Source organism: Chelonus insularis, unplaced genomic scaffold (assembly GCF_013357705.1).
Source record: "Chelonus insularis isolate UGA/USDA-ARS -01 unplaced genomic scaffold, ASM1335770v1 contig_406_pilon, whole genome shotgun sequence".
NCBI lineage: Eukaryota > Metazoa > Arthropoda > Insecta > Hymenoptera > Braconidae > Chelonus > Chelonus insularis.
Genome location: NW_023276563.1, coordinates 1723051 through 1740935, shown reverse-complemented (window position 1 = coordinate 1740935; position 17885 = coordinate 1723051). Strand labels below are relative to the sequence as shown.

The 17885-nt window shown below is 28.0% G+C and overlaps 3 protein-coding genes and 1 long non-coding RNA gene across 7 annotated transcripts in view; 3 read left to right on the top strand and 1 right to left on the bottom strand.

Annotated features, from left to right (window-relative positions):
- trc (Serine/threonine-protein kinase tricornered) overlaps positions 1 to 13039 on the bottom strand; it is a 32446-nt gene extending 19407 nt beyond the window's left edge. The window contains exons 1-3 of one of the 3 annotated variants that reach the window (XM_035087096.1): positions 12465 to 13039; positions 10993 to 11123; positions 9950 to 10083 (exon numbers count right to left, since the gene is read on the bottom strand). In XM_035087096.1, the coding sequence (XP_034942987.1) occupies positions 9950 to 10028 (79 nt within the window). In that variant the 5' untranslated portion in view covers positions 10029 to 10083; positions 10993 to 11123; positions 12465 to 13039. Of the gene's footprint in view, positions 1 to 3351; positions 3924 to 9949; positions 10084 to 10992; positions 11124 to 12464 lie in introns of those variants that run through there. The other 2 variants (XM_035087094.1, XM_035087093.1) reach the window with 2 other exon arrangements.
- On the top strand, positions 4139 to 8413 carry LOC118069169 (uncharacterized). Its single transcript, XR_004690587.1, has 3 exons — positions 4139 to 4274; positions 7979 to 8179; positions 8267 to 8413. It is a non-coding gene; the product is annotated as an uncharacterized lncRNA (long non-coding RNA).
- Positions 13040 to 13378: 339 nt separating the features above from the next.
- On the top strand, positions 13379 to 15442 carry Alg3 (Alg3, alpha-1,3- mannosyltransferase). Its single transcript, XM_035087235.1, has 2 exons — positions 13379 to 13437; positions 13803 to 15442. Exon 2 carries the CDS (start codon positions 13923 to 13925, stop codon positions 15240 to 15242), a length of 1320 nt encoding a protein of 439 aa, XP_034943126.1. The 5' UTR covers positions 13379 to 13437; positions 13803 to 13922; the 3' UTR covers positions 15243 to 15442.
- A 171-nt stretch (positions 15443 to 15613) lies between these two features.
- On the top strand, positions 15614 to 17880 carry LOC118069324 (zinc finger protein 277). Of its 2 annotated transcripts, none has more exons than XM_035087362.1 (9): positions 15614 to 15769; positions 15865 to 16084; positions 16158 to 16335; positions 16411 to 16613; positions 16848 to 17010; positions 17089 to 17301; positions 17410 to 17552; positions 17626 to 17706; positions 17793 to 17880. In XM_035087362.1, exons 1-9 carry the CDS (start codon positions 15757 to 15759, stop codon positions 17803 to 17805), a joined length of 1227 nt encoding a protein of 408 aa, XP_034943253.1. In that variant the 5' UTR covers positions 15614 to 15756; the 3' UTR covers positions 17806 to 17880. The 2 variants fall into 2 exon arrangements, with proteins under 2 accessions (XP_034943253.1, XP_034943252.1); XM_035087361.1 differs by having other exon boundaries at positions 17086 to 17301.
- Positions 17881 to 17885: the final 5 nt, after the last annotated feature.

The window sequence follows — 17885 nt, the reverse complement described above, 5'->3', positions numbered from 1 at the left end:
TAGCTCCTTTATATCTCGATACTTACTTCAACTATTTCCCACACAGAATATAATAAACCTCGAGGCCAATATCTTTCCTATATAATACGTGAAGTAGTTGAGGTTTGGGTTGTGGATAAACTCGATCTTTGTCTCTTAGTCATATCATAATATAACAAGCATAAGAGATCTACGTCATTCGTAGGTGTGGTACTATCTGCTAAATATGATGAAAACTCGATTAACAAACTACTTGAATGATTTTAAATAGATCTAGACTTGACTTGCTACTTAATAGATTTCTTCGTAAATAATTATGTGATTATATTGATTATTATGATGACCCACGAGACTCTTGGTTATCTGAAAGCTAGGAAAGGTCATGTATCTCATTTGTGTTAATCATTAACACAACATCTGAATGACTTAGACGTTGGTCAATTTGGTTTTTTCCTATTCTGGTAAGTATTTGGATAATTTTTTATGCTGGTCAATTAATTTAAAAAAGTTATGCAAGACTACTAATCTTACCACCACTACTGATTACGTCAAAAAATTAAGAAAGGTATTGCTAAAGTTTTGTCAACTTTTGATGCTGATGAATTCATTAAATTTGTTTGGAAATCACATGGCTTTTTTTTTTTCTCTTCATCAAAGGTATCTAATAAAACTGTTTTATTATCTTGTAATTATATTAATAAATAGTGCAGTAGTGATATTTGAAATATCAAGCCTAAGAATTCTAATCGAGAAATTGATTAATTCATACTTGATAATCAGTTTATTTCTAAGAATAATATTTAATAATTTTGCTGCTGTCATTCAATTTTCTTCTTGCTTGATGGACAGTTTACTTTATGATAAATGCTAAGAAATACAAAACAAAAAAAAAACTTTGATAAAAATATTGTGTTGATAAAACATTTTTATTATTTTATCCAAGTGAAAATAATCCATCGTTAGGATTGGAGCAAACAATTTTCATCAACTGTTAGATCAATTGGTTTGAAAGAAAATTTTTGTATCATGTTCAAATACTTTCCATTTTTTTTTATTAGTAACCAGCATTGATAGTCTAACTGCAATTGTAATTTATATTCAACCACAACGGTATACACATAATATTAGAAAGTAATCTAGAATGGTTTTTGTTAATTAAGTAATTAATTAATTGAAATTATGTAAATCTAATTTCTACCATTTTTTATGACTCAAACAAAACAAGAAAGTTATTCTTGTCTCATCAGCATGTTACATGAGCTTTTGTCTCTTTATTATTGTTTCCTAGGTAACAGCTATATGAAGATAACTTTTAAGACTTTACATAACGATAATCAAGCATAATAAAATTACATAAAGATCATTGACTTCTCGACAACTTTTATGATGCTATTGTGCTATATATAAAACCTTAAAGATTAACTATTTTTTCGTTATTAATCCACCCAATCTAGTGAATATTATAAATTTATCATCACACTACAAATGTTGTTATTAATAAAATATCACTCCGATATTTTTACAAAGAATAAAACATTTCAGATAAGAAAATAAACTTTAAAAAAAATATCTCGTGATAAAACGATTATTACTATTGATTCTATTTATTTTTGTAATCAACACAATTATTCTTGTCTTCTTGTAGAATCTATTATTGTGGAAATATTTTTTGTTACAAGTAGGTTTCCTAATTTAAATATTCCTTGGTCAAGTTCACATGAACTGATTGTAGGTCTTTTTTCTAGCCCAGTTACTCTCGCTGATGGAGATCACGACTTATAGAAATAATTTATTACTCGTTCCGCTAGTAATTTACACAGTCGCTTCAATCCGTTATGAACGGCACTTAAAAACATTAAATTAGTATCTCAAAAAAAGAAAAAAAAAAAATTTTATTTCTAGATTATGTCATAAATTATGCGACATTAAATTAAGCAAATAACTATCGTTTAAGAGTTTTTACTGATCTACGTCCTAAAAAAAATTCGTCAAAAAGAATTCCGACCCATAGATAAATATCTATTAATTTAAATATTGAAGATATTAAGATTTGTTTAATGCCATTTTATAAATAAATAAGAGAAAAATAAAATATTAAAATGGTTTACAGATAAGAGGTCGGAGCTGGTTTTAATCACTTGTCAATTTTAATATTCAAATAATTTAGGGATAATCTTAAGAAATATTCTACATCATTAATTTTTTGTGAATAATAAAATTCTATTTGTTAGATAAATATAATAAAAGCAAAATAAATTATCTCATATTGAAATTCATTACGTTTCATCAATTTAGGTCAGGTGACAGATAAGACCGTAATTTAACATAAAATGACTATAATATTAAGAAAAAAAAATGCTGAATAATCTCTAGTCTTCTTTAAATTATTCTTGATTATTTAATTTCTTTAATTCTAAAGAAAATGATTTATTTTTTTGGAATCTAAATATCTAATAATTATATCTAAAAACGTGTTATAAAATAGGAAATTAATCAATTACCAATTGCCTTCAGGTATATTAGAAATTGATAAAAGAAATCAAACAGTTATATTGATTGTCAAGTTATCCAAGATGTTAACATACTAGTCATGTCAATGTGTAGTGATGTTCTGAGACTTTTGTCTACAGAATAAAACGTTTGCCTACGATTAATGATTCATCATTCACCTGACAATCAACCACGCGTAGCGTTTGCGCAGTCTAATATTGATTGGGATCATAAAGAACAAAGTTAAACTTCGGAATTTACTCAACTATTTATATAAAAAGAATTTAAGAATAAAAATTCTACGTATTTTTGGTAAATTTAAATAAATTACAATAGAAGTCATCATGTTCCAGTCGTCACAAAAATTACCATGACGTGAAGACAACTTTATAGTACACTATTATTATGATAATGATTCGTAAAAATGAGTGATTAAACTCATATTATCTATGATTATTTTTAAATAAATTCCGTCATTATAAAATCATTGTAGAAAAATTATTTTAATCATCACTACGCACTTTTTTATGATAATGCCAATAAATTCCTAGTTTTAGAAAATATTGAGATGATAAAGATATTTTTAATAATTACCATCATCAATCACCAACCAAATTCACTAAAGTTGTAATTTAGACCAAATTTCCCTTATGAAATATTCTTCATAATCCTCACTACTTATTAGGAAATATTCCCTTCATTTACGATAAACATCTAATATTTCTAAATAATTTATTAATACAATCAATAAATTCATCATAAAAAATAAAATATTTCATAGAAACAGAAAATTCTCGCATCGATAACAATCACAAATAGAAAAGATATAAACCGTAAAAATAAAATAAAACATTTCCGAGGGAAATAAAAATAATTTCCCACCTGATTTTCCCATGACTGGCTGACCAATTCGACCGAACCACCTTAGAAATCGTCTTGCCGTAGTTGTACTTGGTCCTCGACATCCTTCTAAAATAACTACTCCACTACCGTTATGATTATTACTATTACTATTGTTGTTGTTGTTGTTATTATTATTATTATTATTATGACTGTTATTGTTTTCACTTGCTGCCACATTGACAGTTTGAGAGAGATTTCCATTGCGACATTGTTGGCTTTCAAAGCCACGAGCTCGCTCGATTGGCCCTTGAACTCTACTATATGGTGACATCCACTCGGTTGTCGTGTTTGCGTGGAGATTTATTATTTTAGTAGATTCAGGAAGCCAGTAGTTGTTTGAAGCGACTGGCATCTCACGTGCCTCGTCGTCAGACGAGTTAAACACGAAACCACAAAACAAAAAAGGCATCAAGGAAAAATATCAAAATGTTTGTCCCGCACTGCGGCAAGATCCTTTTTGCGATCTACTTTTTTATCAATCTTTCAATTTCATTACGTACTTAATCACCCTTTCGATATTATATTGACTTGTATGAATATTTATGTCAATAATATATATTTCCTTTTATAATAATCACTGGGATTCATTGTAAAAATGGAATGCCACAGTAGTTAATAACAGTCTGGCTACTGATCAAATTATAACGTGTTGTTGATAAGAAACAGATAACTGATAAGACAGTACAAAATCATCACAGATTCTTTTATTTCCTTATTAACCTTGAATTTAATTTCAGTATTTATCCATACGTGTTGAGAGCAACAACCACTGTTGACACCGTTGATGAGGCAGCACTCTTCGCATTTGCGTGACACTCACGAACACGCAAGCAACTTGCACACAAGCAGAAATGAAGGCCATTGACGAAAGCTCTGTCGATGCATTTACTTTAAATGATTACGTAAGTGTGAATATTTTTTTTTCAATTAATTTAGAAATTTACAAGCTTAGAAATTGGTTATCACATCAATTTTCTCTTGATCAATTAATTAAATTTATGTATTTCTTCAAGGACTGTGAACTAAAAATATATATGTATATATATTTATTAAAGTAGCTATGACTGTTGCACTTGAAGTTGTTTATGCAGTTGTCACTGACAATTTAAAAATCGTTCATATTACCTATTAAAATTATGTCGTTTTTTAGTAGATAAAGTTGTAGTTAATTTCTTTAAAGTTTTGACTAACAACTGTTTGAAAATGCAGATGACCTCGAAGAGTTCTCAGTTTGAGCGATCGAATTTCCGTTTTTCCCTACAATCAAGTCAGCTGTTCATGCGACAGCGTGTTGAACTTTGTATAAGACGCATGTAAATACACTTAGTGTAAATATATGATCGCTGAAAATGGCGAATCGAACGACATGTCGAGACGCCTCGCATTTCACGCGATTGTCGGTCATTCCACTCGTTTCTTCTCTGTATCTATGTCTCTTCTTCTCTATGTACCCCTGTCTCACTTGGTTTCCAACAAGCAATTTTTCACCAGACTCCAGATATTCACGGAAGTCACTTATGACTTTGTTATGCCAATGTACGTTTCTGTTGAAAATAAATGTAAAATCACAATCCACCAGGATGTTACACAGTCAGTTTCCCGCCGAAACACTTCCTGATGAGTTGAGTTGAATTGCTAAAAAACTCTAGAGACACCAGAATATGAAGCTTGCAATTATTTTACTGCAACCTGTATACAACCTTTTTAATTGTCATTAAGCAATTCAACACACGTATACTTTTTTTCTATAACTCGCGTGTTTTATTGTTACTCATGCCCGTTATACCTCGTGTACGTATCTCAATATATCGCGTCACCAAATAGATTATACGGCCCGGCTTTCTCTCCCACTCGCCAGTCACCCGTTTATCCACGCGCGCGTGCGCCCCAACGCTTTCACGATTTTCACAATGTAATGCGAATCTTTCCTTATAATTATTCGCAAACACTTAACGATCACTAATCCACAAAAATTGAAAAAATTTTTTAATCCTTGGATTAACCCATTTCCAACAATTATTTTTTCTTCAACTAATGTATTATCACGATGGAAAATCACGTTGAAAGATGAGAAATACTTGAATGCTTAATAATGTTAAACTACTGCGAGTCATAAGAAAGGAACCGGCCAAGTCAAGACTTGCTACTTACTGTCGGGAGAGCGCCGAGAGACTAACGATACTAGAGCCACAACAGCACAACCAGTCCGTAGCTCGTCGTATACGCACCAACAGACATAACACCACGCCTTATGTTCTTTCTCTTTAGTTTTACATAGTTCCACTATTTATTCGTTATTTTATTTTTTCATTTGATCAACAAAATATCTCGTGAATTTTTCATTCTTATTTTGTATATTGACAAGTATTCACTTCATTCTTATTCTATCCGTTTACTCTTAGCTTTGACTTGGACAAGAAAACATTCTCCCACCACTATTGTTCTCCTCCTACACATTCGAACGCTTTCTCCCTCTTCTAGTTGCTTTGTTTTTACTCTACAGTGAATTTGCTATGTTGCAATGCTAAATGAAAAACGAAGTGACTATTACAAAATTTTTTATTGCATTTTCATAACTCAATTATACTATAAAGAATCATTGAATTTCGAAGTTTTACATTTTTTCTCCTATTTTTCTTTGATATAATATCTTTCTAAAGACATCTAATTTATCTCTTTTATGGCATCTAAGATATATTTGTTTACGCCAATTAGCACATTATATTCAATAGGTTTATTTAATATAATATTTTTTTCCTTAAAAAAAAGTACAGACTTCCTATTGAAAAAAAATTCATTAGATATGGTGTCAAGTACACAGTTGTATAAATGAGTTTTTTGTTAGATTATCTATACTATATTCTATTTTCTGTGCACTATAAATTATTGTTGATTATTGAATTCTCATTAAAGCAAAAAATAATATTTTGTAACTTCCATAAACTTGATTAAAAGATAAACGTTTATAAAGTTCAGATTAACACACGAGAAAAAGTTTGTTCAATTTATTTAATGACTTTGTATATGAGCTAGTACTACATAACGAATGAATATACATGAAAAGGCATTCAATCATTCTTTGGGATTAAGTACATAGGTAAGAAATGTTAAAGATGCGTCAGGTGTACCAAATGATCACTATAATTCCATATGGCAGGCCAAGGCTTTGAAAATAATGATTTTACTTTGAGGCTTTGCGACTACCAACATATTTTATTTTTCATTTATTTCTCAGTATCATAACTGTAAATTTTTGCGATAAAAACCCTCAAGACATACCGAGAAAAAGAAATTGATTAAAAAATGATGCGAGAGGAAAAGAAGTTTTCTTTGATAAAACTAAAACAGTCTTTTTCACTTTTAAACTCGGTTTTTAAATAAAAAAATTACCCAAAAATAAATAAAAACTTTTTTCTAGCTAACTATGGTACGCTATTTAATTTAATACTTACTCTCTGCAATCAGAAACAATTTTATTCTCACAGAAAACATTTTTCATTAAATAAATTAAAACGTTGAACAATATTTATTTACATCATTTGTAAGATAAACTAATTAATTTAGTGTGACATTTTCGCAATTTTTCAAAAAGAAAAATATCAACTGATATTAATTATTACTAATTGTTTCTTTAATTATTTTATAATTATTTATATCAAACAATAAAATATATCATATGTTATTTATCTACTTTAATCTTACATTTGTCTAAAAAATATAATTTTATCTTCAAGTGCATGATAATAATATGAGAAAAAAATATAAATTTTTAAAAAAGTTTGCAGAAGAACAATAAATTGGCATTGTGTTGTTTCTCGTTCGTAACTCGGTCAACTTTACCGCAATGTGCTCTAGTCTATTTAATCTAGGAGAGTCATTACACTAAAGATCCTCTCGGATAGCTTTTGAGTCCTTTTATTTTTTTCCTCCGTCACATAACCATCAGATAATCACTAACGCAGGTACATTTATTTCTACATATTCCAACTAATTCTTTTTTTTCCAAGTTCCATATTTTTTCGTGTATCAGTAATAATCACGTCTCACTGTGTAACTTGCGACGTACACTCTTTGCTTCGTAGTGCAAAGGGTATTATTAACCTACCTCAGTTATCTCCCGTTATCGTCAACTCTACTATCTCTTATCCCGCGAGACTTGAAATATGTACATAATACAAAGAAGTTGGCGGTGTAAACTCACTCTTCATCATTAAATGCAGACTCAGTGTCTACCAACAATTTTACAAGTATCCTATTGCTTCATCAATAATTTGAATTGGGTAAAAATGAGTTGGAAAATGATTTTAATTAATAAACTTTACCGCTACAAATATTTTCATTATCAATTTTTAAACTTTTAATCCAGATGAAATATTTTAATGAGAATTGATTATACTGTCATATGAAAATTTCATTCTAATTGAATTTGAATTAGTATCAAATATTAAGTTAGAATACATAGTTCTTTGTTAACTATTAGAAAGGTCAAAATATTTTATCCCGAAAGAGAGCAAATAAATATATACATATGAATAATTAATTAATTAACGCTCAAGGTAATTAACTATTAAGAGGTCATGACTATAATGCATGGTATTCATTTCAGATTGCAACGGAATGAGTCTTCCAGCATATCTAGTATATCTAGTAAAGCGTAAATATATTCACGGGTTAAGTAAGGGAGTCATCTAATGTGATACATCAGAAGACGGCTCGAGTGTCTGAAAGTTTATAGTTGGAGAAAACAAGATGTATTAAACTCGAGAAGATGAAGAATAATGAGATTTCAATTATCTTATAGTATTCTGTAAATATTACTTGAAATTATTGTTTCATTAAAAAATCTATTTATTCTAAATAATGAAATATTCAATTAAACAATCATACTTTTCAGCCAACTGCTAATAGAGCTAGCCCGTCTGTTGAAGGAAAGTTTCCTGACTGAATAAAATATAAATTTATAATACCTAATCGTTATTTTAAACTCGATAAATATTTGATAAAAGTACTCTCAAGTGTTATTTTATTTAGAAGAAAAGAATTTCGTTCTTAATAATTGAAAACCCAAAAGAATTGAATTTGGATCCTTTGAATAAATATTTTATTTGAAATTTCCAATAATATCATTTTTATACCTTCAAGATTTTCTTTTTCAATTGAAGTTATTCCCAACTCAAAAACTTGAGAATTTTTCTGTCAAAATAAGTTACTAAGCAATAAAACATTCTGATATTTTATAAATCACTTTAGCTTTGAGTTAAATCAAATATGGTAGATTCTTAACTCTTAGTGTTATATTAATGACAGATAAATTAATCTACGACAGTGCCAAGCATCAGACTTGACCTAGAATTGTAGTACTGTAACCGAGCTATTCTGTTGTGAGTAAAGAAAGGATTTTAACAAAGCTTATGTATGAATAGCAATTGTGGGAGTTTTAATAGCGTTTGTCGTATTTCGACATTTCTCGTGAATTGTCATTTTTATAATTTATTTTCCTGTCCACAATAAACATTTGGATAATGTCAAATACACTATACGCGGTGTTTAAGTGATAAAAAATGCACATAATTTAAAAATTTTTATGGTTAAACAGGAAATATTTCAATGACAATAGATACATAAAATGGATTTCGTCATGTAAGATTTAAAAGCCTAAAATAATGAATCTTAAGTTAAGACAAAATTGGTCTTGGAATGTTTTAATTTAGTCTTTTTTTTTTTATTTACATTGTTCTACTAAAAATGTGATACCCTACATTAAAAAGACAAATTATAAATGGAACAATGAAATTATGTGGAAAATGGTTGATTTTAATTAAGATTAATATTTGTCAAGTATTCAACTATTACTTTAATTACTAATCTAAAAGAAAATGATGAAAATGAAATTACAAAAAAAATTTCTCTCAAATTTATATAAAAGATATCAAATCTCTGTTACGAATTACATCAGGCTAATTAGTTTTCATGTGATAAAACTTACAGAAAAATTATAAAAAAAGATTTTTTCTTCTTTAAATTATGATATTAAAATTATTATCTAAAGATAAATTTTCTTTTCAGCTTATTGTATTGGAATATTCAATATCCATTATCAATAAATAATTTTTAAAAAGGTTTTAATTAAACTTTTTAATTTAATCTATATGATATTTATAAATCTCTATTTTAGAAAATAAAAGAATTTGAGATTTTTTTAATCAGAAGACATCGTTCAAGTGTTAAATATGCTAAATAGATAATGAAAAATATTTAGTCAACTGATACTTGACTTCATCTTACCACAATGTAGTTAAGTTGCTTCGACTACATTTTTGCCACAGTAAGTACGTGACTTTTAATCAGTAAAATATTAGTTTAACGATATAGGCTTAATATACAGAGAATTCTAAGAATAGATTTTGTTTCAGCAACATGATGTCATAGCATTTACTTTGTTTCATGTTACCGATAGTTAATTGTGTGACATAAAAGGTGTGATGATGAGATAATTCAATTGTTATCAGTAAATATTAGACATAAAGGATATACATTTAGTACGTGATATAATAATAAATAAATTTTCAAGACTTACCTTCTTGGCTAAGGTTATTGTGATTGGCATTGAGATGAGAAGTCAACGAAGACGGCGTGTCATCTTCAGCGACGCCCATCGTAGTTGTTGCTGTTTGTCGATGATGCGTCTCCAACTCCGTAGCCTCCTCGCACCTGCATCATAAGAGAAATTGTTATTTAATCTCACTCTTGCTACCATATGTTGAAAACTGCTGTGTAATAACAGTCACTAAGCATAAATTACTTTATAAACATACATCAAAAATAAATCCATTAGTGCTACTGTTGATTTCTTTTACAATAGTAAATTTTTTATTCTACAAGACGTAGCACAGTTACATATAGACAAAACATATGATGAAATATTTTTCATGTTAAGTCGAATGTTCTTATAATTTGAGCATGAAATAAGTCTAGATGAGTCATATGTTGCTCGAAAATTTTCTTTTTTTCAATTAAAAATAATGAAGCTCAATTGCTTTACTTTAATTAAAAAGATATTGAGAAATACAATGAAATAATAATACATGTTTTAAAATGAATTTATTTCTAATGTTTCATTTTATTTGAAATATCATCTAATGAGATTATATATTGATTCATTGTTTGAAAAGTTTATGTAAAAATTGTTTTAAATATTCGATAGTAGCCAAATTAAATTGATTATAAATTAAATGACAATATTGTCTGTTAGTAAAAATACATATCACATGATATTGAAAATGATTCCACTTTCCATATCTCTAAATACCAGTTCTGCTAATTGTTATTAAATTAATTAGGATAATTGAGGCACGTACATAGTAAATTGTACATGTCATTTAAGAACGTCAGTCAAATATGCTTCTAATATCATATGAATAAATGTTTTTATAAATGCATCAAACTAATTAAAACAATTTAATCTCTTGACTTTTTTCTTCTTCAAAGAATAAAAACAGACATCAACAATATTTCTTAAACAATTGTCAATAATTGTATTGCTATTTCACATGAAATTTCACAATAAAATCGTAGTTTTTAATTCAACATTTATAAATTTCTCAAATCAACTAATAATACCTAGTGTCGATATTTTGTGGTTGACCACTAACACCATTACACCACAATATCGTCGAACATCGATAGAATCATTGATTGTGTGCTGTCAGCTGATTCTTAAAACCGCGCTAGATATTTTCAAGTGGCTATAGCTGGAGTGTAACCAAAAAGGCAAAAAAAACTTTAAATAATGCTGATGGTAATGTGAGTGACAAAAATTGATTTATGTAGCTGAGAAAAATGTTCAGTCTGTAATAACCAGTGAAACGTAAAGTATATCTACTTCAATTTCATGCTAGAAGAGGAATTGTAGTATTGAATTGAAGATTCAAACTTACAACTTGTACCATTATGTTATAAAACGCACTAGCGGTTGTACATCAATAACTGTAATAAAGAATCCATGATGTATCATTCGAGGCCATACATGTGACTCACGTCTCTCACCCATATAGCATAGCAATTGCAGCCTCGTCCTGTACTCTCGCGTGTTTCAATCTGCCCAATTATAAAGGACGGATATGATGTCGATGAGACGAAATTGCAGTATCGATTCATAGCTTTCAATTGCTCCTAATACGCGACAGGTAAATAACTGTCACATATGTATTCCAATTTATTAAGAAATTATCCCAAAATAAATCTTGATAATTCATAAAACATAAATAAAAATTAAATCATCTCGTAACGTTGAGAAATGAGTGTTATTGAATGAATGAATTCGTTACACTAGAATATACTGGATAATTAACAAAATGAAGTGTTTTGTATACATTCCAACAATTGCTAGAGGATATTATAAAAATGATATTAACAAGCATTCACTTCATTCCAACATTCAAAAACTCAAACCATTAGCTGAATGAATTTTTTAATTTTTTGTTTCAATTTTTCTAATTATTAGAAATGATTAGACTCTTCTACAGGATATTTTTAAAATTATATACTCGTTTTGTCTCATAATCTAGACAAAAAATGCTTCTTTGAAATAAGAAATTAATGATTTCATGAATGAAAAAACTTATTGAGAATGTCTTACTTCATATTGATAAATAATTGATGTTTAGATCAACTATAACTGCAATTTAATTATAATTAGACATTTAGGGTTTTCGTTTGTATCCGAAACCCAATAAATGAATAATTATTTTATGATTTTATTTTTCGATTGATTGAACAACAAATGCAATAAATAGAGAACGAAAATTGAGGCAATTAAACTTATCTGTTTACTGACAGTTAATTAAATTACTATTGATGTGCAAATTAAACCTCTATTATAGTAATTAATTAGAAAGAAAGTTTATCAATATTCAGTGAATTTTAATAGGAATACAATGAATTATGGCAATTATTTATATAGACCAAATATTTTTATGTAGTATATAATAAATTACGTAGATTATCTATTATTATCTATATCTATTGTTCTTGTGGCTATCCTAGAGACGCTTGACTTCATTTTTAATCAATTAAATAGTAGATATACTCACATCTTAATACGTGCTAACAATACAAGGCTGCATTCGTATGCTGCTATTAATGCCGGATAATTGATTTCAAGATATTAATTGAAAGATTTGGAATTTTTCACTCTTTTTTCTTTTTTTTTTTTTTCTAACAGCTTATTCTTACTCCAAATGCTTACTTAAAGTTGTAGTATTACTATTTATAATACATTAACAATTAATTAGGAAAATAAGAATATATCTCTTAACACTATCATTAAATGTCCCGAGAACACTTCTAAGTCATTTAAAAATGGTATTTTTGGAAATGAATAACTTCACAACACTTTTTTTTGTCGAGACCCCAGTTTGTCAGTATGAAAGCCAAGACAACAAACGAATAACCGACAACTGGAGAATTAAGTTCACTTAATTTCGTATTAAAAAATGGTTAAATAATAATTACACAATATATATGGTAACTCGAACTTTTATTTGATATTTATGTAAAATAATATTCTATTTTATTTCGTTGAAATATACGTAATTTTTTGTTAAGCCGAGTTATTGACAATTACGGAGGCGTCGAGACACCATCGTACATTCTCTTTTGTTCAGATTCTAGCGCCACCGTGAGAACTACGGTCTTTTTGAGAACTCGCTAGTACTTTGCTAACGCTCACACACTTGCGCATGCCAACTTCAGTTAACTGTTATGGATGATCAAAATGAACCATAACACTATACATTTTTATTTAATTAAATAAATTAAAGTATGCTTTTAAGCTTTTAATGAATTTTTTTTTTTAATTAAAATATTTAATTCTATAACTAGTTAATTAGAAACTATTGATTTTTTAATTTAAAAGTTCCTAACTAATTCAAATTTTGAACGTATCAAAATTATAACCTCTCACAATTAATTATTTTTAAAAATTTTATTAAAAAATAAAAAAATACATTTGCTCCACTATAAAAGTGAAAAATACTGAGACAATAAACTAAAAGAAATAAGAAGGTAAATATATTAAAAATAATATTCATATAATTTAACGCATAAAATTATTTTTGAAAGAAAATAATTGTTTTTTTTTTTTTTTTTCAATTAAAAAATGTTGAAAATAAATATAACTCAATCTTATTTATCTTACAATATATTTTATTACACATTTAGTAAAAGGAGATTTTGTTTTCATAATTATTGATTTTTTAATCAATCAAAAAAATATATAGTGTTGACCAATTCAAAAATTATTAAATAATTTAATAACTAATAATGATTAAAAGTGATATAGTTTGCCAGAATATCTGAAAAACCGATCGAGCAAACTATTAAAGTATGTTTCACAAGGGGTCTCCATTCTGGTATTTTTCATTTTACAGGTCCCTCTACAAAATTATCTAACCCAGGGAGGCGATTATTGTGGAGATGTCAGTGTGGCCGGGGGTCTGAGCTTGTCTAAAAAAAACGAGCCTACCCAGATTTGTAAAGGTAGAATAAACATGATGGCAGCTCACAAGGAAAAGAGAGCTATTCAAACATCTGGAAAAAATTTTAAGAGTTTATCAAGTTGGATTAAGAAATACGCGAAATTAAATCAATTATCTGAGTTATTATCATACTTGACTGATCCCAAAAAGTTGGCACTTATTGCTGGAGTATTTGTGATAGTGGAAATTGTTTTGAACATCCTAGTAATTCATAATGTTTCCTATACAGAGATTGATTGGAGAGCTTATATGCAACAGGTTGAAGGATTTCTTAATGGAACGCTAAATTATGCTAAATTAAAAGGAGATACTGGGCCGTTAGTGTATCCAGCTGGTTTTGTTTACATTTATACAATTCTCTATTACTTTACATCTCATGGAGAAGACATCAGAGCAGGCCAATATGTGTTTGCTTTACTCTACATTACATTATTAATTCAAGTGTTCCGTATTTATGCCAAAACGAAAAAAGTACCTCCTTATGTACTAATTTTAATCTTTTGTACATCATACCGAGTCCATTCAATATTTGTACTGAGATTGTTCAATGATTCTATTGCTATGATATTTTTATTTGCAAGTTTAAATGCTTTTCTAGATGACCGATGGTTTTGGGGAAGTGTGATGTATAGTTTAGCTGTGTCAGTGAAAATGAACATATTACTATTTGCTCCAGCATTACTGATAGCGTATTTATGCAATCTAGGATTATTAAAAACAATGTTTCATTTAGCAGTTTGTGGCACTGTTCAAGTGATATTAGGACTGCCATTTTTATTGACAAATCCTTATTCTTATATAGCAGCAGCATTTAATTTTGGACGCGTTTTTGAATATAAATGGACTGTAAATTGGAGAATTATTCCTGAAGAAATCTTTCTTAATTCTACGTTTCATGTAGCTCTATTATGTTTACACCTGGCATCAATTGTCTACTTCATTCCCAGCTGGATGACTTACATGCGATGTTATGCTAAATTAAAAATGATTGGTAAAGAATTAAAGTCTCAAATGAAGAAAGATACTCAAGTCGATATGTCGACTCTCAGTCAGTTATTTATTGGACCATTATTTGCTTCCAATTTTCTTGGAATGGTTTTTAGTCGATCTTTACATTACCAATTTTATCTTTGGTACTATCATACTCTTCCTTATATTGCATGGTGCACACATTATTTACCTGTTACAAGAATTGTTATTTTGGGAATTATTGAATTGTGTTGGAATGTATATCCAAGTACTGTTTGGAGTAGTGCAGGTTTGCATATGTGTCATTTGATGCTGTTATATGGATTACATAAAAATAAAGCGAAAAATCAAAAATTTGATTAAATATCCAGCTGCAATAAAATTCGAATATGAAAATCGAATTAAAAAATACTATTATCATCAACAGTAGTTGACTGTACGACTTTTTTTGAATATATGTATACAATATCTATTAAATATAATTAACCATGTAAATAAATGAATTTTTTATCGAATTCATCATCAAACTTTTACTAGTATATAAGATATAAAATGTTTTAAATTGTAAAGAGAAAATTTACATTTAAATAAAATTCATCAAGAAAATAAACACTCACATTTATTTACTCCTAACTCAACCAAATTGAATTATGAAAAATGTTTACTTGATAAAATTTATTATAGTTATTCAAGTTACTCTTGTATTCAGGAATTCACTTGATAGATTTCAAAAAGACCCGCCAACGTAAATTATAACCTAAAAATAATAATGTGAGTCAAAAACAGATATTGCACAAAATAGTGAATTTATTTATATAAATTATCATCATTATATAGATTAACATATTCAATTTTTCAACTACTATTTTAAAACAAAATGACAACAGCAGGTTTGACTAATATAATATTATAACAAAAAAAACTAGTCGATAATATTGTTATACCTAAATTTATTCACAAACAATAATATTAATTCATTTGACAGATAACACTGTAAATAAAAAAAAAAGTGAAACTAATGTTGAATCGACAGTTCATCTAAAAACTCAGTTTGTTGGAATAGAAAATGATCCAGGTGAATCACCATGTTTACTATGTAATCTCACTTTTATTCTCCCAACAAATGAGAAAGTATTTTTGTCGCACTTGTTTGAAGAACATCGACTAATCATTGGAGATGTTTGGAAAATTGCTAGCTTAAGAAGGTATTCTAAAACTTTACTAATAATAAACCATCCTAACAGTAATGAATAATTATTCTCTATTTATGACTTCAAGTTATATCCATTACTGGAGGATAAAAATGAAAGACGAACCATTAACAACTTTCTGCACAACAATGTTAATGGATTGTACTCCAGATGGGAAGCCTAGTAAAAATGAAGTATATTATTTATTGTCCGATTGTATAACAGAAGATAAAACACTCCGAGATGAATTACGAAGGGTGAAATTGGTAAACGTCGTTTTTATATTTTCCTTAAATGATATAGTTACTTTGATAATTAAACATTATAATTAATTATTCTAGGAGTGGGCACTCGCTCAGCAATCTCAAGAAAGAACTGATACAAATTTTAAACGTGGTTGCATGTTTTGTAGAATGGAATTTAACGGTTTAAGAGCTACATATTTAAAGCATCTATCAGAAAAACATAATTTACAACTTGGAAAAGTGGATAACTTGGTTTTTATTGACAAGTTCTTGAATAAAATTCAATATAACATTGAAAAGTAAGAGTTTATTTATATGAATAATGTGAAATACGAATATTTCACACGGAAATGTTTCTCTGTTTTATATAAAAATGTGTCGACCTATTTCCATACATTACCTTTATCTTATTCTGAGATAAAAGTAACGTTATTTTATTATAATAACTTCTATTATTAATACAAAAAAGACACACGTTACTCTGAAGCATAAAAATTTAAATAAAACTGAAAATTCTCTTTTGTCATTTCCAGTTTAATTTGCATTTACTGTGAAAAAATTTTCAAGGATCGAACTGTTTTAAAGGAACACATGAGAAAAAAATTGCACAAACGTATAAACCCTAACAATAGAACTTATGATCAATTTTATATTACAAATTATTTAGAACCAGAAAACACGTGGAGAAGAAGACAGGTATAATTTTAGAATGAAAGTATTCATCTTCTAAAAATTTTATCAATTAATTTATAAATATTTTTCTTATTTCAGCAGAATGCATCTGATGATGCAGAAGAATCTACCGGATTTAGTGACAATGAAGATGAAGACAATTCATGGAGTGATTGGAATGATGAAAGTATCGGAGTAACCTGTTTATTTTGTTCAGAAATAACTTCAGAGTTGTCAGCTATACTTGATCATATGAAAACAGAGCACGATTTTGATTTTGAGAGATCAACAAAAAATTTAAATTTTTACGAAAAGGTAATTTTAATTCTGATTTACAAAAAAAACTAATCAATATTTGAAAGAAACAATAACCAACCAATATTTAAAGCATTTTTTAATCTTTAAGCTTTTGTTTATTAATAGATAAAAGTGGTAAATTATATAAGAAAACAAATATACGAGAAAAAATGTGTTTACTGTGACAAAGAATCTGATAATATACTGGAACATATGAAAAGCAAAGATCATTTTAAAATACCGGCAGCGAGAGTCTGGAATCAACCTGAGTAAGTTCCAATAGAATTTTCACCTGGTTATGTATAATAGAAAGAGTTACACATCTACTTTTTTTCTTAACAGATTTTACTTTCCCATGTTTGAAACGGATTCATTTCTTTATCACTTGGATTCCAATAGTGACGATGAAAATGACATAGAAATGTAAATTAAATTTCATTTTCTCAAATACTCACCGTAACTAATAGATTTTTTACCCAAGGTATTAATCATGATTTAATTATTTCTAGGGGATGTTCATAGCAATTATGAAAAGTATAAAAACATTTATCTTATTCTATATTGATGAATTAATTATGAAAATACATATTTATTGAATTAAT